This window comes from Mauremys reevesii, linkage group 1 (genome assembly GCF_016161935.1).
Source record: "Mauremys reevesii isolate NIE-2019 linkage group 1, ASM1616193v1, whole genome shotgun sequence".
Taxonomy (NCBI): domain Eukaryota; kingdom Metazoa; phylum Chordata; order Testudines; family Geoemydidae; genus Mauremys; species Mauremys reevesii.
This window is the reverse complement of record NC_052623.1, coordinates 239,667,931-239,693,993: the sequence shown is the minus strand read 5'-3', so window position 1 is coordinate 239,693,993 and position 26,063 is coordinate 239,667,931. Positions and strand designations below refer to the sequence as shown.

At 41.3% G+C, this 26,063-nt stretch overlaps 1 protein-coding gene across 8 annotated transcripts in view; it reads right to left on the bottom strand.

The window, feature by feature from the left end:
• The window catches only part of ITPR2 (inositol 1,4,5-trisphosphate receptor type 2), a 348,068-nt gene that overhangs the window by 89,251 nt on the left and 232,754 nt on the right, over positions 1-26,063 (bottom strand). For all 8 annotated transcript variants that reach the window (XM_039542701.1, XM_039542709.1, XM_039542739.1 and 5 more), the window contains 4 exons: positions 5,849-5,957; positions 3,240-3,427; positions 2,009-2,192; positions 960-1,216 (listed from right to left, as the gene is read on the bottom strand). In XM_039542701.1, coding sequence (XP_039398635.1) covers positions 960-1,216; positions 2,009-2,192; positions 3,240-3,427; positions 5,849-5,957 — 738 coding nt within the window. The remainder of the gene's footprint in view (positions 1-959; positions 1,217-2,008; positions 2,193-3,239; positions 3,428-5,848; positions 5,958-26,063) is intronic.

The window sequence follows — 26,063 nt, the reverse complement described above, 5'->3', positions numbered from 1 at the left end:
GCTGTTCTCTACTTGCTTTTCTTGTAAAGGGTTAAAAAGTCTCCCTGCATAGGTAAAAGGAAGGGAGTGGACACCTGACCAAAAGAGCTAATGGGAAGTCTAGGACTTTTTAAAATTGGGAAAAAGCTTCTCCTTTGTCTGTTGTGGTTCTTGGGGAGACAAAGAAAGACAGGGCTACAGTTATGCTACAAGAGTTTTGGCCAGCTATGAAAAATCATCAAATCATACCTAGAAACTACTCATTTAAAACCCCCAGATATGTAAGTAGATCAGGAAATGCCTAGGAAGACACAATTAGGTTTATTTCTTTTTATTTTTTTATGGCTTGTGGACTCTTCTGTGCTAACCCCAAATACTTTTGTTTTGCTCGTAACCTTTAAGCTGGACCTCAAGAAGACTACTCTTGATGCTTAGTTTCTGTAAGTGGGTTTTTTTTAAATCTAGTTTCCAGATGTTTTTTCTTTTTGGTTTTAATAAAATTTACCTTTTTTAAGAACAAGATTGGGTTTTTGTGTCCTAAGAGGTTTGTGCACATGTTGTTTAATTAGCTAGTGGCAACAGCTGATTTCCTTTATTTGCTTTCTTAGCTCTTCCCCGAGGGTGTGTGTGAAGGGGCTTGAGGCTACCCCACAGGAAGGAACTTCCAAGTGCGCCTCCCTGGGTTTTCAAAGGGGTTTTTGCACTTGGGTGGTGGCAGCATCTACACATCCAAGGTCGGAGAAAAGCCGTAACCTTGGGAGTTTAATACAAGCCTGGAGTGGCCAGTATTAATTTTTAGATTCCTTGCAGGCCCCCACCTACTGCACTCGGAGTGCCAGACTGGGGAATCAGCCTTGAAACCTTGCGAACAGGTGAAGATTTCACCACAAAAAATGGTAAATTTAAGTACTCAACATTCAGGAAATACAAAAAATTAAAGTCAAATGCACAATCTTTCCATATATTCTATAGAACCATACCTGGAGCTCTCGGTTGTGGTTCTCACACAGCAACTGAAGAAATCTCAGTATCGGCTGCATGATTGCGATAGCAGGGCTCATTGTTGCTTCCTCTGTGGACTTTTCTTCTGTGTTTGTAGCATCTGTTCCCGAGCCCATGAGATCTATTTCTGGGTCCATTTCTCTTCTATACACAGAGTAAGCTTTGGATGTTGCAGAAGACGCTTCTGTTAACTGCCCCTTCATACCTTGTTTCAGGTGCAGTGTTGAATCCCTTACTGTAAATGAAGACAATAATTCCTGTTTTCCCCCGGCTTGATTCATTAACAAACAAACAAACAAATAGTAGTGTTTGGGGTTTTTTTTGCACTCAATCCCTAAAGACCTCTGGGAAAAATATAAAAAAAAAATCAGAGCAACGTTCACAAAAGAATAACGTTTTCCAAATAAACCTCAAACATTGAAATAGAAAATTAAAACAAAAAACCACTGTCTTTCTGCCACATACAATGACGATGAGAACAATGGATGAACCACAGACTGGGAATTCAGTTCTGATGCTGGAATAAGTCTTTCACGAACAGCCCTATTCGGTTCAGCTTTATTTCTGTTTATATAACAATACAGGGCCAAATCCTTCGTCTGTGTAAATCGGCATAGCGCCACTGACGTCAATAGAGCTGTTCTGATAGAAACAGCTGAGGCTCTAGCCCATAATTTAGAGAGAATTTTCAAACAGCTACTTTTATTTCAGCAGCTGAGAGTCTGCTGTAGTTGCTCTGAAGAGCAGGTCTGGTATCACTGATGCTAAACATGCTGTTCGTATACATATGGGGGGAGGGATAGCTCAGTGGTTTGAGCATTGGCCTGCTAAACCCAGGGTTGTGAGTTCAATCCTTGAGGAGGCCACTTAGGGATCTAGGGCAAAAATTGGTCCTGCTAGTGAAGGCAGGGGGGCTGGACTCAATGACCTTTCAAGGTCCCTTCCAGTTCTAGGAGATTGGTATATCTCCAACTATTACCTTTTAAAGCAATTCTTTTACTTCTATTTTAGAGAAAACCCCCTTTACCTCTCTTTTTTGGAGCAGAAATGGTTAGGTCACTATCATCATCCTTCTTCTTGCTACCCAAATCAATAGTGTTGACTGTCACTGTTGATCGTATTTCCTGCTGAGCAATTTTCATGCGGTCATGCAGAACTTTAAAGAATTTTTCTGACTTCTTTTGCTCGTTCAATTGCTGGTAAGTGGAATACTGCAAGAAAAGGTATCCTGTAGATGTCAGTATTTTAAACAAGGAAAATACACTGTTTTGGCAAAACTATTAATTTCTAGATTATCATTACATTAGCTACACTAACCAAAAACAAATATTGGGTACTGAGAACCTAATTCTTTTACAAATTAATATATAGAGAGCAGGTCAAAATGTTTCAAATTTTGAAACTTCAATGACATTTTGAAATTTTGGAAAAACTGGGGGAAATTTCAATGCTATTTTGACCGCGTGTTGAGTAGGTTGCAATTTTTCACATTTCAAAATATTAAATTTTGAAAAGAGAAAGAAAGTGAAATTATTTTGTGAAATTTCCCATTTTTCTAACAGTTCTAGTGACTTATTATTCCCATTTAATAACAAAACAATAATAAATATGTCTATGTGGCACTATAGCTTAAACTACACAAGTTCTTTAAATTTTGTTTGTCAGATGCTACTTCTCAAACTTAAATCTACAGACTTTTTCAGAGGGACACTATTTTTCAATGGGAAGCAGAATGAATCAGCTCCCTAAGATGCATCATTCTTGCGGGACAAAAATACAAAAATTAGAATCCTTAAGCTAAAAGCATTACCTATATATTACCTACAAAATGGAATACTGGTCTTCTGAAACCACTCACTTTTACATTATTTCTGTTTTTGAGGCTTTTGAGAAGTGTCCTTAAACTTTTTCAGAAAGTAACTTAATTTTGCTGCTATTTTTGACCTGATGGTATGTTTTTTTAAAACCACTGCAAAACTCTTAAATTCAGAAACACAAACATGAAGCAACATATGGCCATAAGGCAAGAACAAGTTAAAAAAGTACTGTACTGCATACATAAAGATAGTTTAAAAGTGTTTTCCACTATTGACAAGTCTACAGCCTGAGATACTGCATTATTAGCAAAAGCATATTTGCATTTGTATTATAATGAGACATTATTTCATGAGAGAAACTTTTCACAAAGGTCACTGAAAAAATTATTTTCATTTGTCTCCATACTACGTGCATTTCAAAAGTAATGAATAAATAAATACCTGTGTTTGTGTATTTCCACCTTCAAGCAATGCAATACCAAGTAAGATGGCTTCTGAGAAAATTCTGTCATTTTTGGTGCTTACGATAACATCTATGACTAGTTCCGATGCACCTTCTTTATCCAGAAGGCACTGAATATCAGACATCAATATCCCAGACTTATCTAAATCTTGTCCTGAAAAGCCACCTGCAAATACGACAGACATATATCCTGTACATTCATATTCGTATTTGTGGTATACATGTTAAAATAAACTACCTCATAACTGATTTATCATTGATTTAAATGATAATTTTGCATAAATAAGGACTTTAGGGCTGGGCCCCAAGAATAAAAAGCATGAAATAACATACGATCAAAACCGTAGCAATACTGAGTAATTCCAACAACAAAGAAGATGGAGCCTAAGTGATTTGTTCACAGAAATGCATTTTTATTGAATTATTAATATTTTAAAGGTAAGCTGTATGTCCTCTTTTGCTTCTTTATGAATTATCATCAATATGGGCTGAAAGGTTATCTTGACAGGTTTTTTTTTTAAACCTAAGGCACAGTCTACACCCAGATTTTGTAGTGATAAAACTGTTTTGGTTAGTGACGGAAATAGTTTTTAAAAAAATACACTCCCCCCCCCCAGTTTGGACACAATTATACTGGCATAAAGGTGCCTTACACAAGTACAGCTTATTCACCTCCCTTTATGGGGAAGCTACATAAGAGCTAGGTATTATTATACTGGTATAAACACCTATATGGATATAACTGTATCTACACTAGGGCGATTGTACCATTTAAACTATACTGCTACAGTAAAATGTTACAGCTTATGTGTGTGTAAACAAGGCATTAAAAATAGGAGGCCTGGTCTGTGCTATGAAATTAGGTCGGTATAAATACATCGCTCAGGGGTGTGAAAAATTCACACCCCTGAGCGACACTGTTAAACTGACCTAACCCTTGGTATAGACAGCACTACTTCAGTGAGAAAATTCTCCTGTCAACCTAGCTACTGATGGTCATGGAGGGGGAGTACTTATACTGATGGCAGAAGCCCTCCTGTCAATGTAGGTAGTGTCTCTACTGAAGTGCTACAACGCACAGTTCACTACAGCGTTTTAAGTGTAGATAAGCCTTCAGGAATGTCAAATTTTGTCTTCCCTGATTCTGCTGGAGGTCCTTTGGGAGATCTTAAAGGATCTTTATTGTGAGCGCTGACACTAACTGTAGGGGCAATGGTATTTGATCTTGAACAAAAGGCTACCTTTGTTCAAAATGTTAATTAATCACTTAAATTAAATAGGTCTTAATAAAATCAAACAAAACAAAAGGTTTTAAGCAGTCTGGCTGAAAATCCCTTTCCCTCTCCATTGCTTAGCTCACGATGCCATAATTTCTGTACTCCAGTCATCCACAAGTCTTCCAGTCCTGATAGGACTTGTGTTTATAATTTAAAAAGCAAGCAGAAAACAAAAACTAGTAGGGTGGTGAAGAACTGGAATGGGTTACCTAGGGAGGTGGTGGAATCTCCTTCCTTAGACGTTTTTAAGGTCAGGCTTGACAAAGCCCTGGCTGGGATGATTTAGTTGGGTTTGGTCCTGCTTTGAGCAGGGGGTTGGACTAGATGACCTCCTGAGGTCCCTTCCAACCCTGAGATTCTATGATTCTATGAACAAAAAGAAAACCCTGCCCCTCCGCAACCACCAATATTACTATATAAGTGATATAATAGCATTATTATGAATGTGTCTATCCATATGATGTCTCAGCAATACTAGCTACATTTTATGTTCTCCATTGGACCATATAAACTTCAGAACTCATCTATGTTGTAGCTAAACAGAATGCACACACAATCAACACCATATCCACTAACAAATGAACTGTACAAACATACAGATGCACAATGTAAATGTACAGTGCCAGATTCTACTCTTGCACACATGCAACCGATTGGCCTCCCTAAGTTACAAGTGTCTGACTGAGAGCAGAATTTGGTCCACAGGGTATTGACTGTAAATATTTCCATAGGGCCAACATCTGAAAATTTATATAGGAACATCTGGATCAGCATCTGGAAATGCAGCCCACAAAAGCAGGCACACATACAGCATATGCTGCACTATGGTGCATCACAATCTGGCTCTATGCACAGTCCCCTCCTCATGCCCTGCTTAAATTACTACTGTCAACATACAGACCTTCAGATCATGCTCCTTGAAGACCCCCTCAACTGCTTTGTTAGTGAAAGGTCTGTAAAGCCAAGAATCCTTTCCATAAGTTTTGAGGGACACCGGGACAGTGTGGAGAACTTCTGTGCTTTGCTCTCGCTACTGGCTGCAGATTTTCTGGCATACGCTTAGGCACAGCCAGTCTGAATTTGGACTGAACTGTGTATTTATTTTTTATACTTTGGGATTGCCAAACACAAGCCAACTGTCTGACACAGGTGCATGCAATTTAACACGGTTTAGCGCTGCTTCTCTCCCAACAGGTCAACAGTTGTTTGAACTATTTACTGACTAAATCCCCTTAGCATTTACCATGCACCTGAGTAGAAAATTGGGTGACATATATTTTATTTTTCTTAAATGATCGCTGTTGATTTACCTCCCACTTGTGCAGTTTTGCTGTAGCTGCCGGACAGAGGCCCATTCATACCACTTCCATAGTCTCCTTTAAAGTAACGATTTAGAAGTATTTTCCTTAGAGTGTTGCCCTTTAGGAGAAGGATGAAAAATAGCATGAGATGTTACAAGAGCTGCCAATTTCTGCTTTCTGGAAAACAAGCTGTTTGCCACAGTAATATTCTACTAACTCAGTTTTAGATAAACAGCAAATATATAAATGGGGATGGTAGCTGAGAGAAGTATAGTTTTATCTAAAAAATCTCATGGCAAATTTTCTAAGCTGCTTTTCAATGCATTTATTTTAAAAAACTCAAAACAAATCAAGCGTTTGAAAAAAATATTTTAATCATGGTCTTTAAGGCCTATATTTTTCAATTGGATCCATAAAGACAGATAAGTGTTCTTCCTTTCTCTTTGTCCTACCTATCATTGACTGCACTGTCTCCTACCCCTCCATGCTTGAATCATATTACTCAGATTGTCTGACACTGTATATCCCAGCTGTATGAACTCATAGACTATTACCTAGAGCAGTGGTTACCAAACTTTTTAATAAGGCAACCCGCCAACTATATTTGGTCTGGTTTTGCAACCCACCATTACATATATGCACCCTCCACGCCAGCACCACAACCCTAATCCTGGTCCGGTGCAGAGGGGAGGCACTGGACTGGGTTGGGGAAAGAGAGTAAGAGAAAAAGCCCACCCCCACACACACCTCGCAGTGGCGGCTCCTGTCCCCATCATGACGGAGGGGTGACCGGGCCAAATTTGAATGAGTGGCATTGTGATCTGGTGCCTGATTGGGACACATGGTTTGGGAAACATTAAAATAAGTAAAACAATGTATTCATGTCTGAATATTGGTGATGATATAACAGAATTTTCTAAAGCCTTCATGATCCCTCACTAACTTCAAGCACTGAGCAGCTGATCTTCCACACACCAACCATCCATCTTCTCGCTGCTTGTACCCTACTATAAATGACTCTTCACCATTCCTTTCATAATAATGTTCTCAAAGTTATTTCCATCTCTACGCCTAATGCAACCAAGTATACATCTGTTGATTTCCGACATCAGGGTCTGCTTCTCTCCCATAATATTTCCAACATAGGCATTTGTCTTTTTTCAACCCAGGAGATACATATGATTCTTCATCAGCACCACATGTCAAAAGCTTCAATTTTTTTTCTTGTCAGCAGCATTAACTTTCTAGGATTCACATCCCATAAAAAAAAAATAGGTTTTTCACCAGTCACACCGTCAGACATTTTGAGATGCCATGGTTTTTCCACAGTTTCCTCCTCTGAAACAGCTTCCTTGTCTGGATATATATGACCTCAGATAATTTAATTAATCTACTTCCTCCACAGCTTGTCCATTAATTGTGATACATGCTTGCATCATGTTTCTGTAGTCATTTCAATGTACAGACATTTTCTTTTCATCGCATTCAGGAATAGTCCATATTCCTCATTAACTGTTTTTACAAACTCCAACATTTGTTGCATTGCTTTGGTGATTGTAGCAAAGAGCATCAGGTCATCAAGATATCTGAGGTTAGCTAAGAGGTGTCTACCAATGGAGATCCCAGCTCCTTCCACTTTATCAAAACCTCACAGGCTTGCCTCATAATAAATCCTGCATATATGTTAAAAAGCTGTGGAGACAAAATAAACCTCTCTCACACACTGAACAATGGAAAACCACTCACTATCGCAGACTCCTATTCGTGCAACTGCCTGTTGTTTTTGGTAGATACTTGTGATGAGTTCAGTGAGAATCTTTGGAACCTCCATGTCTGAAAGTATCTTCCAAAGATGGCTGTGCTGAATGATATCAACAGCTTTTGAAAAGTCAATGAAGCACAAGATCAATGATTGAATGTACTCTCTGCATTCTTAGTGATGTAACAGATATTCATGATTTGGTCACATGTGCCTTGGCCTTCTCTGACACCAGCTTGTTTTGGTCATACTTCTGCTTCTATCCTTTGTTTCATATGATCCCGGATTAATGGAGAAGGTGTTTGAGCTGGCAATTAAAATGATAAAGAATGAAAGAAGATGGCTTGGAGACAGAGGAATGTAGGAAAGAACATAAGGAACGGAACAGACTGATTCAAAGGCAGACTAAATGAGACGACTGAATATACAAGAGCAAAATGTATGGAACTTGAGAATTATAAAGAGAGTAAGAATACAAAAGCTATGTTCATGGAGGGGGACGATATTAAATTCAGGTGGAAAGATTACCATGCCAATCTGTATGCCTCATCACAGCCACTCATAATAAAGGACGATAAAAAGAGTACAGAGCCAGAGTCATCAATCCTGTGTCCAAGGGTAGACAATGTGTCTGCAGAATTGTTAAAAGCAATTGGCTAACACAGTACTGATCTTACATGGAAAATTTGTAATGATGTATGAATGACTAGAAATTTATGGAAGGGCTTGAAGAAGGGAATTTTTTTGCCCTGACCAAAGAAGTGAGACATAAAAGAGTGTAGTAACTATTTCACTTATTATCCTGATATCGTATGTTAACAAAGGTCGGGTCTACGTAATCCAGGATTGCATAAAACAGGGGTTGGCAACCTATGGCATGCGTGTCAAAGGCGGCACGCAAGCTGATTTACCATGGCACGCTGCTGCCGGCCTGGGGTCCCCGCCACCGGCCCCACTCAGCCCGCTGCCAGCCTGGATGGACGGAACCCCAGGCTGGCAGTGGGCTGAGTGGGGCCAGCGGATGGGACCCCAGCTGACAGGGGCTGGTGGATGGAACCCCAGACCGGCTGATGGCTGAGCTGCTCAGCCCGCTGCCAGTCTGAGGTTCCATCCACCGGCCCCTGTAAATGTAAAATGCATTACTGGCATGCAAAACCTTAAATTACAGCGAATAAATGAAGACTTGGCACACCACTTCTGAAAGGCTGCCAAACCCTGGCATAAAACAATGGATAGAAGAAGAACTACCTCCAGAAGAAGCTGGGAAGCACTGTCCTATAGCATATTCCTCCCCAGAGTTCCATGTTGTGTGGGTGATTGATATAAAACCTTTTTCATCATTTGTATCAACCAATTAGAGGAAGCTGCATCATATCTGAAGTATCAAAAAAGAGAGGTATAACAAAGAACTAGATAATTAACCTGTCACAAAAGTATTCCTGTACCTTCTTGTCCCTCCACTTCTAAATATAAAGCAATAATCAAGCATTATACTCTATTCCTTTCCTCCCATTTTGTATCACAAAATGTTCTGCAAAACATGACATGAGAAATTAAAAATGGGGATGCAGGCATTGTCTTTGTCACTGCATTTCAGCAGGCATTTTCATCTTGCCTTCATCCTCCCAAAAAACACTTTCAGACAAAACTAAGCTCTTAATGAGACAGTAGTTATCATGACAGGTGCTGATGTAATCCACGTTAGATTTAGTTAACCAAGGAAGCAAGGCAGCATCTCCAAGAATTGCCATACAAAGAGAGTCTATTCTCACTGCACACTATTAAATTTTACAAATTCTTCTCCATGCCTTCTGGTGCAAACAAGTTTTTGAAAACCAGTGAAACAGGAAATGGCCTCCAGGACCTGCACAACAATGGGACAGTAGACTTTCCAGTTGATAATACTCCTGTGATTGCTCTGGTAGGCAGAAAGGGGGCAAGTGAATCTCACTAATACCTCCAGAATGGCTGGGAAGCCCCACTAAATGTTTCTGTTATCTCAGCAATATTTCTAACAGTAATTATAGGACTCTGCAGGACTTCATTGCTATACACATCTCAGACACAATGGACTTGTTAGAACCAAGCAAGTACCAGGATGCAATATTATTAAAAAAAAATAAGGTAATAATTGGAGATATACCAATCTCCTAGAACTGGAAGGGACCTTGAAAGGTCATTGAGTCCAGCCCCCTGCCTTCACTAGCAGGACCAATTTTTTGCCCCAGATCCCTAAGTGGCCTCCTCAAGGATTGAACTCACAACCTTGGGTTTAGCAGGCCAATGCTCAAACCACTGAGCTATCCCTCCTCCCCTATTCTATAGATGTAGCCAGCCTACACAAAATAATAGCTATTTCCTAGTCCATAGGGTCTGAATTTCTCATTTTATAAGAAAAGCTTTACACAGAAGTAGTAAAAAGTGTCCTCTTTCATTCCGGATTATCTCACAGACACTCACAGGTTCCCATCTCCACAGACTAGGACTTGTTCCAGAATGGGCAATACATTTGAGAATATTTAAGGGCCATACAGTGGAAAAGGACAGTGTTTGTCAGGCCACTTGAGTAACTACTTGTCTTGGGACAACATCCTAGACAGCAACCCATACAATGGACTTATGACTAATAAAGTGCCATGGTAAGTGATGCCAAAAGTCACAGTGTAGTCATGGGAAAGAATGCCAAAAGGCATTGATATATAGTTTTAAAGAACAAAAGTCATGTGTTTCATTATTCAATCAAAACATTCTCATTCTAAAACAAAAACTGTTTAAGCCCATTTGACTAATAATTCAGAATGATTTACTACTGCAGTTCTATTGCTCAGGAGATAGCAACTGCTGCCTCTTCTTCATCCTCTCTTACCTGTCTTGTCCTCTACAAAGACAGCAGTAGAACAATGCTATGGAGACACTTCCGAAAGCAGCTCTGCAGCTGTCACATTCTGGGGTGCAATCCAGACCAGTGAGGGGTTGTCACCCCCTGCCCTGTAACCTTGGGTGCCTCACAATGCTTTGCCGTTATAGCTCCCAACCCAGGCCACTCACATGCAGGTCACACCTTGCTTGTCTGTGTATAGTTACAGCCCTGGTCCAGCAGCTCTGACCCCCCACAGCCAGTCAGCAACACTCCAGTCAGACTCTGGCTTCCACCAACCTTAGTTACTACTTGAAGGGTGACCCCAATGCACCCCAAGTCGCAAATTTTCCCAAAATGTGTGTCCAGTTCTCTCGTGGAGGGTTCAGATACTAAGATCCATTGCCACTGTTAGGAGTCAATATTCAACAATTTGCTACTTTAAACTGAACTGTTTGATAACTCCAGTTAAACAGCACTGAATTGGTTTATAATTAAGAGTAATACAATTTATTAACAAAAGAAGAGGATTTTAAGTGCATCCAAGTATAAGAGATGAAGCAAATACAAGTGAAAAGGCATACCTAGAAGTTTAAAACTTAATCTGGCAAATTTCAGTTCAAATTTTTGATAAAGATGGCCTCTCTTACCCACAGTCTTCCAGCAAGATGGGGCCTGACCTTTGCTTGGTCAGGATCTCTCCCAGAGTTCCAAAGGTGCTGGTACCTTTGTCATCTTAGTTGAAAGAGAGAGAACTTCTCTACCTCTTTCTTTTATACCCTAGTGAACCTTTGACATGGATTGTTCTGAGGGTTACCCTTCCAAGTAACATTTATTCAAGTAATAGGGGAGGCGACAGAGTCTGGTGATGCTCTTTCTTCCCCCACTGGTGTTTGTTGAAATCCAAATTGTCCTGTTTCCTGCCATCTCCTGGCCATGCTGTCTCAAGCACCCTTTTTACTACTTATACACAAATTGAGATAAACACATTCCTTTGTTTACAACAGAGCTGTTTAACATCACCTCCGACATACCTGGTTCTCACACATTTTAGTTAGAATTCCAGCATATATTCATAACTCTTAATACCCATTGCATACATACATCTTGCAAGAATATTAATGATCAGTGAGTTATTAGTCTTCAGATGATACCACACAAAGCATATCTTGTACAAAGATTATTACAATAGTGTGTATACAGGGGTACTTAGTGTCACAGTAACTCCAAGACTTCCATCCCCCCAAAATCATAGAAATCACAGAATCCTTGACACCACTTCTTATGACAAACTACTAGCTTTAATTATTAGAGTCCTTGCTTTCTGGCACTCTCTCGCTCCCTCTCTCTCAGACTCCCACAAAGCTCAGGCTTTGAGTTGGCAGCTCTCACAGTTCTCAAAATGTCAAAAGTCAAGGACATTTTTGTCTGAAAAGAAAGATGACCATGGAATCCCTCGCTTCTGTGGCAGCTGTGACAAAAATGCAGCCTCGAGTTTGTCCCATATGATTGCAATCTTGAGATCTTCAGCCTCCACAGGAGTTTCACCTACCTCATTTCTGACCTTTAACAGTCACGTGACTCTCACATGCCATCCATTCTGTTATGAAATAAGCTGCCAGTGCAAAGAGCAAGCACCGTTTCTCTGCAGTGTAGCAATATTGATTGGGCCTGGGGAACTCTGAGATGTGCAAAATTCCAAGAATGCCCCTAAGCTCCCACAGCTTCACTCCATGGGGCACCATTTTAGAAAGTGCTGAAAAGCCCCTGCTTCCAGCAAAAGTGCTGCACACTATGAAATAGGTAACTGGACAATCCCAGGATGCACTGGGACAGCCCAGATTGTATAGTGGGCTTTTGTAGGCAGACTAAAATGGGTCAGTCAAAAACAGGGATGTCATGTGGATGCAGAAAGTTAGCTTCCTTAACGAGACAGACAACCATTTTATGCAATCAATGTCCCTGTAACAGTTTCCTTGCTCAGTACCAAAGCAGACTGAAAACACACAATCACCAATGCAATTTGAATTAGCAGTCTGCAACAAACATTACCACAACTCCTACTATAGGCACAGAGTCTAAAAACAGCAGATAGTACAGCGATATCTTCACATTATTGTATTTCTTCACACTTTGGACCCAAATCCTGCCTAACTGATTCTCCCTCCTGCTGGTTACAATGGAATTTCTTCTGTAGCTTTTATTAATACATCGAAATGGTATATAAACAGAACTCAGCTGACTCTTCACTACTTATGTAATGAATAGCTGAAATAGGCTGATCATGGCTTTGAAGAAACGCAATAAAACATAACAGTCGTATTGTTATCCGTGAATGCCCCTGCATTGTCTCTAAGAAAAGCTACTGAAGGGAAAAGGCATGAGGGCATAAGACAGCAACAACAATTTATAAATATTTATTTACTGGAGCTCTAAATAGCCACTGACTGATGGAAAAAATATTTCCAAAAGGGAAAAATGGATTAAATAGAAGCAAGTAGGTACAAATTTTATTTTTCTCAGTCCATATTTCATTATGCTTCTCATTACTGTTGTAAAAGGGAATAGTTAACCCTGTAAGCCTAATTTTTTAATTCCTTTCCTACTAAAGTCTGGCTAAAACAAGATGGTTCAGTGAACTTATACATATTCTGCCATTCCTTCACTTTAGTAATTGTAGGCAAGACAAGTGGCATAGCCTATTATTAAGGTTGCCCAACACCTCCCATTATAAGAAACAGTTTTCAATTGCTGATAGCTTTCCCCAACCATTCAATTTTCCATACTGGGTGTCTGCTGCAGGTGGAACGTTCTTTAGAAAATTTTAGCCAAAACACTCCAGTTGTGTTTGAGAACACAGTTGTTTTATTCATGTTAAAAACTTCTGGTGGCCTTTTGAGAAGCTCTAGAATAGGGATTTGAAATGGGGGGGAGGGCAGCAGAGAGAGTGCTTTGTGTCAAGGAAGTGCCTTTTGCCTTCCCCATGAAAATCTGCCCACATTTGGTCAAGTTATAAACCTTGGGGGGTGGAGGGGGGAGGAAATCACAGCTCGCACATGCTCAGTAGAGACTTCTTAGATTTTAGTAGTTAAATTCTCTAACAGCCCGAGGCTGAGCAGGACTTTCACTGCAACTGCAGAACTGGACTTTTGCAGGCTGTGCTGAGTCTGGGACTGGGCACCTGAACTGGGAGCAGGAAAACTGTCTCTCTTGTGCTTTCAATGAAACTGCTCCCCCGTGCTGGGTCAGGGCTGTACTGAGGAAGAAAATACCTGGTTTGAATGCAGAGCGGACAAGAGCCTGACTGGGAAGGGTGGAGGGGCCGAGGGAGTACATTAGAGCAGGAGCCTGGGAGGCATGATTCGGGCTGGAGGCTGACAGAGGGGAGAGGGAAACAGACTAGCTGTTCTGCAGCAGGATTGGGACTGGCTGTAGACTAGGACTTCCTGGGCTGGAAGCTGGAGATGACAATGGTGTGGGGGACTGGGCATCACTGAGTCACACACAGACCAAGACTGTATGAGGAGCTGGGGGGAGACTGGTACTGGAAGCCAATGCTGTGTGGGAAGGGGAGACAGATCTGATGAGACGCTGAGGTAACAGGGGAAAAAAACAGACTGGATGGGCAAACGGATTGGGACAGGGTGCCAGGAGTGGGGATGGGACACGGATTGGATGAGGAGCCCTGGAAAGTAAGACTGGGAGTCAGTGGGGATGGGAAATGTTGAGCAGGCGGGGGGAACAAATCAAACAAGGAGCTGGAAGGGGGAACTGGGACTGACAAGACTGGGCTTGGAATGAGACGCCTGAGGAGTGGAAACCAGGACTGGCTAGTGAAGAAAATGGGACTGGGACAAGGAGTCAAGCATGGGGAGGAGGTTGGAAGGGATGGGGCAGGGCTGGGAGATGTTGGAAGGGAAAGGGCAGAAAGGGTCCAGCCTGTGGGCAATGGGCAGAAAAGACTATAGCACACTCCCCAAGATTCCTGAGTCCCATCATTCCTCTGCTGACAGGAACCCCCGGTAAACTGTCCCATCCCCTTCTCATGTCCATCCAGATATAGGATGGCAACCTACAACTACTCATTCAGTGCACAGGATGGTCCTGCTTGGGGCATGAATAAGAGCTGAATAGTGAAGGAGGCTGTTGTCTGTTGGACCCTTGCTACACCTGTTCCAGAAACTGAAAGTTGTGCAGTGAATGAAGCAGAGAATTGCTGGAAGAGAAAGAATGGTCTCATGGCTAAGGTAGTTAAATAAGGTCATGAACATCTGGATTCTATCCCTGCCTCTGCCACAGGGCTCCCCCGTGATGCTGGACAAGTCACCTAAACCACACTTTTCACATGTGATCAGAAAATGCGGAATGTGCAGTCAGTGGATTCCTGACTTCAGACCCTGAGTCTTATCGCAGAAGTGCTGAGCGCCCTGTTCTTCGAACATATGAAGTGCTGCATATCACTAAGAACACTGAAAAATCAGGTCCTAAGTGTCTCAAACTGGGCATCCAAATTGGGATACTTCTGACCTTAATCTCTGTGCCTCAGTTCTCCATCTGTAAAATGAGGAGAATACCACATCTTCACCTCACTGGGGTGTTGAGAAATAAATTAAATTAATATTTATAAAGCACTCAGATACCATAGTGACAAACACCATAGAAAAGCCCATGAGGAAATTAACAATTCTGTCTTCAGAGCAGGGTTTGAATAATTTGCAGTAAATAAGACCTGGGGCCACACACTGAACAATGAGGAGAAAGCAAAGTATTGAACAACTGCTCATTAAGTGAGCACCGACCATCCTGTGCACTGAATGAGCCAGGGGTCCTGTGGAAAAAAATACTTCATCATGTAAGGATTGTAACAATGTTTTCACACAAGGGGCCAAATTAAGTTTGCACAGGCAGCCTTAAATCTGGCATCTCCTAACTTTTGAGTGATTGATTTTGCAGCCTAAATGTTTTTAATCATAGTTTTTGTGTATGTAATAACAATACTTATATATAAATCTTTACCATTTCTCAACTTTCTCAAAGTTTTATAATTTTTCATTAAGATTCAACACTTCTGTGATGTAGCTAATCATAATTACCTTCCCATTTCAATTATGGGTAAACTGAGGCACAAAGGTGTCCAATAACATACAAGTAAATGGCACAGCCATGAATAGAATCTTTAAGTCCTAACCCTGGTCCCCTGATCTCCATCCATAAAAACCAGTGGAAAAATTCCATCTTTACTGTGTGATTCCAGAAAAACACAGATTCTGTTTTATAAACAAGATGTTTCCACCAGTAATAGACTGGGCGACACCGATACGTTTCCACTGATAATTAATTAATGTATGATACCTGAAAGCTAGCATTTGTGCACCTAGGCATTCATTTTCTATGGGGACGGAGTGCTTTTAAAAATCAGATCACGTACACCTCAGGTCCAGTCCTGCCTCCATTAAAGCAAGGGAGTTTTGGCAATGACTTCAGTAGAAGAAGCAGGCCTGTACTTTGTTTTGGCAACAGTTTTTACATAACCATAAAAAGAACATCCAAAATATGCACCAGAATTTATTACAGTTTTCTCCTAGCATAGAAGAACTGGTGACCCACACCTCTCAACTCCCTCTCATTAAGTAATAATAATAAATATAATAATTGGAGATATACCAATCTCCTAGAACTGTAAGGGACCTTGAAAGGTCATCAAGTCCAGCCCCCTGCCTTCACTAGCAGGACCAATTTTTGTCCCAGATCCCTAAGTGGCCTCCTTAAGGATTGAACTCACAACCCTGGGTTTAGCAGGCCAATGCTCAAACCACTGAACTATCCCTCAGTAGGGTTGTTCTATATTCTAATCATACTATTGTTTCAATTCTAAACAAATCTGGTATTAAATCCCACTTGTCTTAATCCAAGTTGCCTACATGAGAAATATTAAATGATTAAAGCTGACGTTACATCTATTGTAGGGATGAGTGAATCAGTTCAGATAAAATAAGAATCCAGAAACATGCCCTACCCCTTCTCTCGAAACTCAGCCTGAACTGAATTCAAACCAAATTGCAGTGGTTTAAAAAAAGTAATAGTTAACATTTAGATTTTATTATTGATGTATTTGTTCTTTGATTTTATTTGCCTCTGCAATTCTGGGTACCAGTTAAGAAGGGAAACAGAAGTGCCAAAATATTGCAAAAAACAAATGCTGCTGCCCAGGTACTTCTAGTCTAGCTAGACTAGGGAGCACTAGATGTGTTGCCAGAAACCTGGTTCTTGCCTGGTATTAAGCCCAATTTTGCAGACCCAAGAAGTTCAGGAAAGTGCCTGAACTCTTGGGGTACTTATAGAAACTAAACTGGGTGACACAAAAATATTAATATTAAAAATAAACTAAATTATAAAAAGACTAACATGTCCAATATAAATATAGCAGCATAGAATATAAATTAGGGATAGATGCACCTCAGCACTGGAGCATTCAGATTTATTTGTGCCCAGTGCTGCTAATGGATCATTCAAAATAATAGATGGACTAATAGTAAAAATCTAGACTCTACAAAGTCAATCAAATGTTATTGTTAATCATAGTTGCATGTCCATTTGCTTGCATGACTACATTTATTTCTCTGTGAAATCATAACCCTTGTATATATAAAATAGTTCAATTTTTACACCTACACAATTTTTAAATATTTGCCATTTAGACACTAAAATACCAGGATGCACTGTAATAAGTTCATATGTGATGTTCTCCCAAGTTTTTAAATCACTGACAGAAAGTCATCCGAGATCTGATCAAGATTTATTCATAGACACATTTATGTCTGTAGCATCAATAATGTACTGTAAAAACAGACTGGATCTGAAATGCATAATTTCTGAAGGCTAAAATCATCTAACTCGTACTGCAGGGGGTAAATTTTCAAAGTGATGCACAGGGAGTTTTCCACACAAATCCTATTATTTGTTAACAGGATTTGTGTGAGGAACTCTCCATGCCCTGCTAGGAAAATTTATGCCTAAGTGCCCTGGCAATGTGAATGTTTATCAAAACACACACTTAATTTCCAGCTACATACTTATGAGCACTACTGTGCTTTGACATTTAAAGATAAAATTAGATAGGTAGCTTGGAAAAAATAACAGGAGTAGCTAAAAAGTGTTTTCATCACATTATTCTGTTTCAGTATATTGCTATTATGTTGAACTTCAATGCTAAAGTACTATAGATATTGAATCTACTAGATAATGGATGCTTAGCAGTGGGAGCTTCACAAGGCAGACAATACTTATTGTCTACCCTACTTTGAATCAGATACATTATGATCTCCACCTGCTGATACTAATTGATTCAGAGGGCATCTTTCTGTGTCAATTTCACCCACCCACTTGCTCCACTGAGTTATATAACACCTCAGTTCCAATTTGCAGGTGTTGATACAAACTTTCATCAGGACTGGTTTTCATGGGTTCTAATTCCCCAAATTTCATTCATTCCGAGAAAACTGCAAGTTTTGGTAACCCAGTCTTGCTCTTTCAAAGCACAGGTTCATTAACCCCCGCAAACGTTTCGGTGAACCTGGCACAAGCACTGGCTTTGTTCAGTAACTAAATACTAATTTTTTTCCTAGTTTGGGGTTTCATTGTGGGAGATTCATGCAGTTCTAATGGTTAATAGTTTCCCAAATATTTACAGAGGTACCTGGTTTATGGCTGTTATTTCAGCTAGAGCAGCTCTATGCCATTTACAGTGAGATACTAACTGGAGGACTAACCATCAAAAGTTCACTACACCGCAAAAGAATCTATTGGACAGATGTTTGTTCTTAAGTCAGCACTGAGACCTTAAAGACATCTGTTTTTCTATTAGTGAGCCTCCTTCCTACACATCCCAGACCATTTAAAAATATGTACGTATGCAATAGTCATGAAGATCCTGTCCACACTATAATTTTTATTTAAACTGGTTAGAGATCGTGGCTAAATTACTAAAAGGGAGGACAACTGGCCAGAACCAGTTACATAAACATATTTAGAAGCTCCTGTCCATCCATGCTATAAAAATAACTGTGCTGAAATGGTTAAAGGAAACAAACTCATGGCAGTCTAGGCTTCTGGCTGGGATGGAACACCATAAATTGCCAGGGTTACTAACAGAATTCCAGCCACATGGTATGTGTGCACATACCACGCTCGGAGCCAACCACGGTGGGTTAAAAATTATAGTGTGAACAGAGCCTAAGAGCAATGCAGTACGCTGTAGGTAATGGCTGTTACGCTGCAGTACGCTGCAGATACGGACACACAATCCCACTGCCACTCCTCTCCCTCTGCACTGCGCAGGCAGCACAAAGGAACCAGAGACTCATTAACTTACTACCAGGGGATAGGCAATTCCCCCCTGGAGTACAGCCAGCACCTGTGCTGACCTCGCTGCAGCCCTGAGCACAGGAAGCATATCTGGGTCAGAGAGGGGTGGGGAAGTAGGAGTGGCCAGACTGCAATGTGCTCACTGCTCTAACCTGCAGTTGGGGCCGGAGGCAGGCCGAGAATCAGGGAGCTGTACCGAGCTTCCAGCTGGATACATCTCACTGTACCCAGCATAAGCTGGATATAGCACTAAATCTGGCCTATGGTCTTTAATAACGGTCATAGGTGTCAACTCTGAGTTAAAGACATTTAGAATTGGCGTCCTTGATGAAGCAATGGTAGTTTGAACTTTCCTCCTATATTGTGCTTGGGTATGCATTATTGCCAACTCTCAAATCTACTGCAAGTCTTGCAACATTTGGTGTTTTGCTTAAAACCCCAGATTCTGGAGTTACATGATTACATGAAAATCTCAGCTCTTAGGCCTATATTCCTTATGATACGGGAAACACAAACTGCCATGGCTGCCCTCCAGGAGTGGGGGGCTGGTTGCTCTTCTAGGACCAGATGCTGTGAGGTGCTGAGGTACCTCAACTTCCACTAAAAATCAATGGTAGTAGAGCACTAGCAGGAGGCAATCTGAATGCCTTAGGGTGTGACCTGACTTTTACATTTGATTCACAAAGCTGCATTGGTGCCTTCATTTCCTAGCACAGCTAAGGGCGCACGATAACAGTGTTTCACATTCAAATGATGTAACATTTAGATTAAAGGCATTGTTACTAGCAAAAGTTCTTCATTGTGAGATCTTTGTGAAGCAGTTTTCATCCTCACTTTCTAAGTTAGATCCCGATATTAGCGTCCTACTCTTGGATTCTAGCATTTCATCATTTTATACAAATAAACCTAATAAAGTCTTTTGAAGTGTATCATGGAAATAATTCTGACTCTCTGTGGCATAAATCTACAGCACAGGTTTCATAAACCTTTTTATTAACTGGAGCTGCAGAATGAAACTGAGACATTTAACAAACATTTTGTTTTTAATATTATTCAGAGTTATATTGGCTGTCACATGAAGACTCAATAGTCTCTTAGATGTTGTGGTATTTCAGGAACAACAGCCATTTCTAAATGCTAGCTTTCATAGGCCGAGGAAAATCAGCCACAGAAGTTTTCTAGCTTGAACTAAAGAAATCAATGTCACTACCCCAAGAATTTGTTTTAAAATTTGGTTGAAATTAAACCAGCAGTTTTAAATTAGGGGTGTGGGGGGAGAAGAGACACACATTTTCATCTGGCTGTATTAGCTTTTTGCATTCCCACAGCTAAAAGACAGATTCATGTTTATATAAAATTTAATATGCAAGCTGTTAGCCCATAATACTAAGCTCTCTCTTTTAGCATTTAATATTTGTTAAAACTGCTGAGTTATTTATGACAGAAATCAGACTGCTGCACATGTATGGTAGCTGTTCTACCAGAACATATTTTAATACACATTTGTTATGGAGCTGTTGCTATTCAATACACAAATTTTTGCTGATTCCAAAGAGACATTGTACATTATGATTGTTTCAGCGTATAGCCAAGAAACTGCACACCATTATAGCCTTCTGTGGAGTCGTTTTATACCATACACATCAACCCAAGTGTTGGTAGAATCCAGACCTGGAGACCCTATAATGTGACATTGCCTACAATGTTGCAAGGGTACTGACATCACCACTTATGACATCTCTGTGATAAATGCCACAACAGCGACTGAAACCCCAAGATGAACCTTCCAGTTCAGCTAACTGTTGAGACATACATTGCTTACAGTTCATTCAGTCAATGCTTTGGGAGAATACTAATCAACATCCAAGTAAAATCTGTTAGGCTCCATAACCTATATATCTATTCTTATTACAATACACTAACAAAACCTGTTAGTCTTAATATAGGCTCTCATCAATACATAGTAAGAACACCGTTGTGGAAGACCTGGTCAGAGCTTTCATGAGGATGGAGAATACCACCAAAAAAATTCTAATTCTATGCTCTAAATCAGTGACCTGGAATAGGGTGTGGAGTACTAGTCACCTCAGCTTAAAAATGATATTGCAGAATCTGAGGGGGTTCTGAGAGGTAATGAGAATGATTAATGATATGGAACATTTCTCACACAAAGCGAAATGGAAAGGACTGGGTTGTTTACCTTTGAAAGGAGACCAGTGAGAGGGGACATGGTTGAAGTATATAAAATAATGATGTAGAGAAGCTAGATCAGAACTTCCGTTCTCTCTCTGACAATACAACAAGAAGGGGTCACATTCAATGAAATGGAAAGATAGGAAATTCAAAAGAGAAAAAAAAAGAGAAATACTCTTCCACACAGGACAGAATTAGACTGAGTAAGTCATTGCCACAGGAAGCTGCCGAGGCCAAGAATTTAGCAAGATTCAAAGAGGGATTGGACAATATCCAGAGTTATATTAGTTAATATATTAACAAAAAGGAGGTTTTCACTCCCTTCCAACACACTTTTTTCAGGGTTTAAACCAATCTCTTACTCACAGGGATAAGCATAAGACCATAATGGAGAAGAGATAACCCTACTTCTGCCTACTGTGTGGTTTCCTGCATCTTCCACTGAACCAGCAGGTTCTGGCCACTGTCTTACACAGGATACTGGATGTTGGGTCTGATCCTGTCTGACAAATCCTATGATATTTCATGAGAACAAAAGTTATATCATGTATATGTGTGTGGTATTAGATCCAACGGACTTATACACAGTACAGTACAATGCAGTAACAATCAAAGATTTTTTTTAAGTTACTGTGCCAAGGTGTTCAGAACAGAACATCATGGTAATGTACCATATCTGCTGCAACACGTAGGCACAACAATATCAGAAGAATAACTGCTGCACACAAGCAAAACAGATTATTTTAATGAGCTAACAAAACAAAACCCTATAGTGTCGATCTTTGCCTTCACCGTTACTTAGTACGGTACTGGTGAGTAAATACGGGACAGCGGTACTCAATCGTTCAGCTTTGGAGCCACATGCAACTTTTCACAACCCAGCATCTGTGGGTTTGAGTGAGACATCTTATGACGTCCCCGCAATAATACACAGCAATTAGAAACAAAAGTACCCAGATACCCACACAACTTTTCACACAGGTAAGTCTCCAAGCTTGTCAGACATTACATTTCCCTGGTTTCTTCCACCTACTACAGCTGATTTCTCTCTGCTGGTACAAGTAAGTCCAAAATACATAGTCCCCTCAGTCACTGAAACACTGATTGAAAAATGTCTTTGAACGGAAGAGACAGACACAGCATCAGACTTCTCAATACTGGTGACAGATTATGAATGCTGGGCCTCTTATTCAGTCCTAAATAACACTGTCCAGACTGTCACCTTTATTTAGTTCTTTTGATTAATACAACTGTGTAATGACTTTGTTATGCACATTTGTTTCCTATGCATGTTAAACTCTTTTCTGTCTCTCCATGAGTCCATTTGATGATGAAGTGGCTTTTTGACTGCTAAAAGGTTGAATGTCACTTATCCAGACGCTTATGCCTACATACTTAATGTCCTTCTCCCGCCGTAAGGTGCTATACATGAAAGTATTAACATTCTTGCTGTTATATCCAAAGCTGCCAAGTTCTAGCCAGACAACAGAGATTTATAAGGAGGTGCGGGAGGAATGTTGTACAAGCCTGGATGGGGATTTGGATTGTATTTCTCCTGCTTTTTCTTCTTCCAATTTTTTTCCCTTGCCCCTTCTGAACCTAGCCATCTTCTGCTGTTCCTCACCTCCCTCTAGTTGTACTTACGTAGGCAGACCGCACACCTGCAACCTGATGACCAACTACACTCTCTTAGTAAATCCAGTCATCCTCACTCCCTATCCTGTCTGACACAGCTGGAGGGGAGCTGAGCTCCAGTTAGAGGAGTGTTTGTATTTTAAACTGAGCATGGAACAACAATGATTGGGAGGGAAATACAAAACATGCATGTAGGTAATACTCTAGGATCTCATACTGAAGGAGCTGAGCTCCTTCAACTTCCAGTGAAGTCAATGAGAACTAGGGACACTCCACACCTCATAGGATCTGGCCCCAAATGGGGTGCTGTTGTTTTAAAGTTCACTTCAGAATGGCTAGGAGGTTCTTTAATGGCACACCAGCAGCTTTACGTTTGAATTTCCTTGCTGCAAAACTCCTAACAATATTTGCAGCACAGTTTTATGTTTAATTTGAACGGGTCTGGGCAACAGATGTATTTACAATGGCAGAGGCTTTGCATGTTACATTTGCTAGCAAAATGCAGAGGCTCAAGTTGCTAATTAAATATGAAATTGCATGCGTTAATTTGGAACCAGTTCCTTGTTAAAATTGCCTGATGTTTAAGGCACAATAAATTGAGTCAGTATCCGGGAATGTGTGTGCCTTGACCTGTGTGGGAAGGCAGACTAGAGTACCACGTATAGGCTAGACGGTTACCATGGATACCTCACTAGTTGAGGTGTATAAGCTAAATATTATAAACAACTTTGTGGCATTAGAATACTAGCCTCCTCAAAAATGTTGCAAAACGAACAATGAATCTGGAGAGAACTCCTGTGATTTGTTTTCTGACACGTGAATAAGAATTTCATACTGTAGGCAAAATACAAAAGCAGATTGATGAGAAAATTGTCAGTTCCTGCAGGCCTTATTTTAGGCATATTCTTGAGAGGTGCAAGTACTCTTAGCTCCTACTGCAGACAAGGGAGTTGCAGGTGTGCAGCTTCTCTCAAGATACAGCCCTCGTGTCCTACTTAATTGATAGTTTTGCCTAAGTGAGGACTAAAGGATTTTGGCCAATCCAGCATAAGCAGCAAAAGATGCAGCCAAAGTTTAAATAATGTGCTTCCATCAAGGAGTAGGAAAAACAAAACAAAAAACTTTCCTTAGGGACAGGTTTTCCCCTGTGCTTGCCCCTTTCTCTGAAGCAATTGGTGCTGGCCGCTATCAGAGACAAGATACTGGACTCGCTGAAAATTCCTGCTGAGATGGTCTGCAAGATGATTCTGGACCCCTGACAAGAGGTCGGCTATTAGAGTAATGCTCTCCTCGATGCAGAACTGCCATAACCTGATTTCCTCTTGGCAGAGCATCCTGAAGTATGCTCTCCCTTGCTCTTTCAAATCATATATCACGGTGGTATTGCCGGTAAGAATGTGAACCACTGAGCCCCTGATATGGTCTAGAAAAGCATGATATATATTGTAGATAGTCTGAAGTTCCAGCACCTTGATATTCAGTGAGGACTTCTGCTCGGACCACAGACCTTGGACTTTCAGAGACCCCAGGTGTGGTCCCCAAGCCATCAGGGCAGCATCAGTGACAACAGACCTGGTTGATAGGGCATTCACTTTGTCTGGTCCTTGCCAAACTTCTTCTCAGGGTGTATCCACCACTGTAAGGAGTCCAGGACCAGTTGAGGAATCTGTCCAAGGAATGAAGAGTCTGGCAGTAAACCATTCTGAGCCATATTTGGCAGGGGCGAAGGCACAGCCTTGCACATTGGACCACCTGTGTGCTAGTGGACATATGGTCCAACAGTCTCAGGCACATAGGAAAGGTCTTGGAAGGCTGAGACTGCAGACTGTGGCAAGGGTGGCAAATCACCTGAAAACGGCTGGTCAGCGGAAATGCCCTCAAATTCGTAGAATCTATTAGCACCTCAGTGTACTCAGTTTTCTGAGTGTGAGCCAAAGTTGACTCCCTGGTATTTAGAATTAGACCCAAACGGTTAAGCAAATGCAGTGTAGCGTCAATGTGAGCAAGAACTTCCTCTCTGGACCTGCCTCTCAGTAAACAGTCATCCAGATATGGAAAGTTGTGGATTCCTTTCTTCCTCAGATACCCCATCAAAATGACGTGCATTTGGTAAAAAACCCAGGCAGCAGAAGAGAGGCCAAATGGAAGCACTATGGACTGAAAATGACGCTCCACCATAATGAATTGAAGGAATCTTCTGTGGCCCAAGAAAATAACCACATGAAAGTAGGCATCCTGAGGGTCCGGAGCAACAAACCTGTTGTTTTGAAAGAACACAGGAAGGGTAGTCAATAGAATGACCATTCAGAACTTCATGTACCTGATATATCTGTTGAAGCTGTGAAGACTGAGAATGGGTCCTACCCTTCCCTTGGATCTGGGCACCAGAAAGTACCAGGAATAGAAGCCATGACCCTGGTGTTCCAGTGGAACCTACTCCATTGTTCCCGAATCCAGCAAAGAGCTAACATGCTTGAGCAGCAGTAACTCGTGAGAGGAGCCCCTGAAGTGGAATGGGGAGGGAGGTTGAAAAGGAGGGATGGAAGGAAAGTGGATGGCATAGTCTGATCTGACAGTGCTTAGGATCCAGCTGTTGGTGGTGATCAAGTCCCCCTATGAAAGTGGGCAAGCCTGTCCCCAACAGAGGGGATAGGGAGAAAGGAGCACTGAATGGAAGATTGCTCCCGTCCAAGAAGTCAAAATGGGTGCTCGAAGGGCGCCAGGGGAGGGCAGGTGGATTGGCTAAACCTCAGATCCGACTGCTTCCTCCTATGGGATCTATGCCCCTTTCTGGGGTATCCCTGTTGTCTCAGAGGAGGGAAAAGCTGCCCAAACATGCACTGCCAACAATACTGCTGCTACTGTTGACTGCCATAGCATCTCGGCACTGCCAGCATGTATCCCCCCAAAGACTGTAGGGTAGCCCTAGATCTCGGGTATGGTGTGGACAGATTCACAGGTTCAGTGGCCCAGCCAACAGGGATATAAACGATGCAGCCCTGGCAAAGTCCTAGACCGAATGGGAGGTCAGAACAGAAACGCAGAGGAGGTCCATTGCTGCTAAATACGTCACCAGCATGGAAACCGCCGGTGCCAGCATCGCCTTCATCAATGGATGCCCCAGGGTTGGAACTGGAGCCAAATGATACAGGGTCTCTGACCTCCTTGCATGGTACCAGGGAGCAGTTGGTGGGCCCTGCTCCATCCCGCATACTGGCATTCACCCTGTGCCAATCTGTGCTCCTTCTGAAGGAAGGAGACGAGTCCCCACAGGACCTGGAGCAGCCGTGGTCAGTCTAATGCAACCTTTTCCTCAGTGTACTCAACAGGGAGACTCCTCTGTCTCTTCAGAGAAGCACCAGCTCCAAAATGCAAAGTGGCAGCACTCTCAGAACCACTCTCAAAACCCCGAGAGC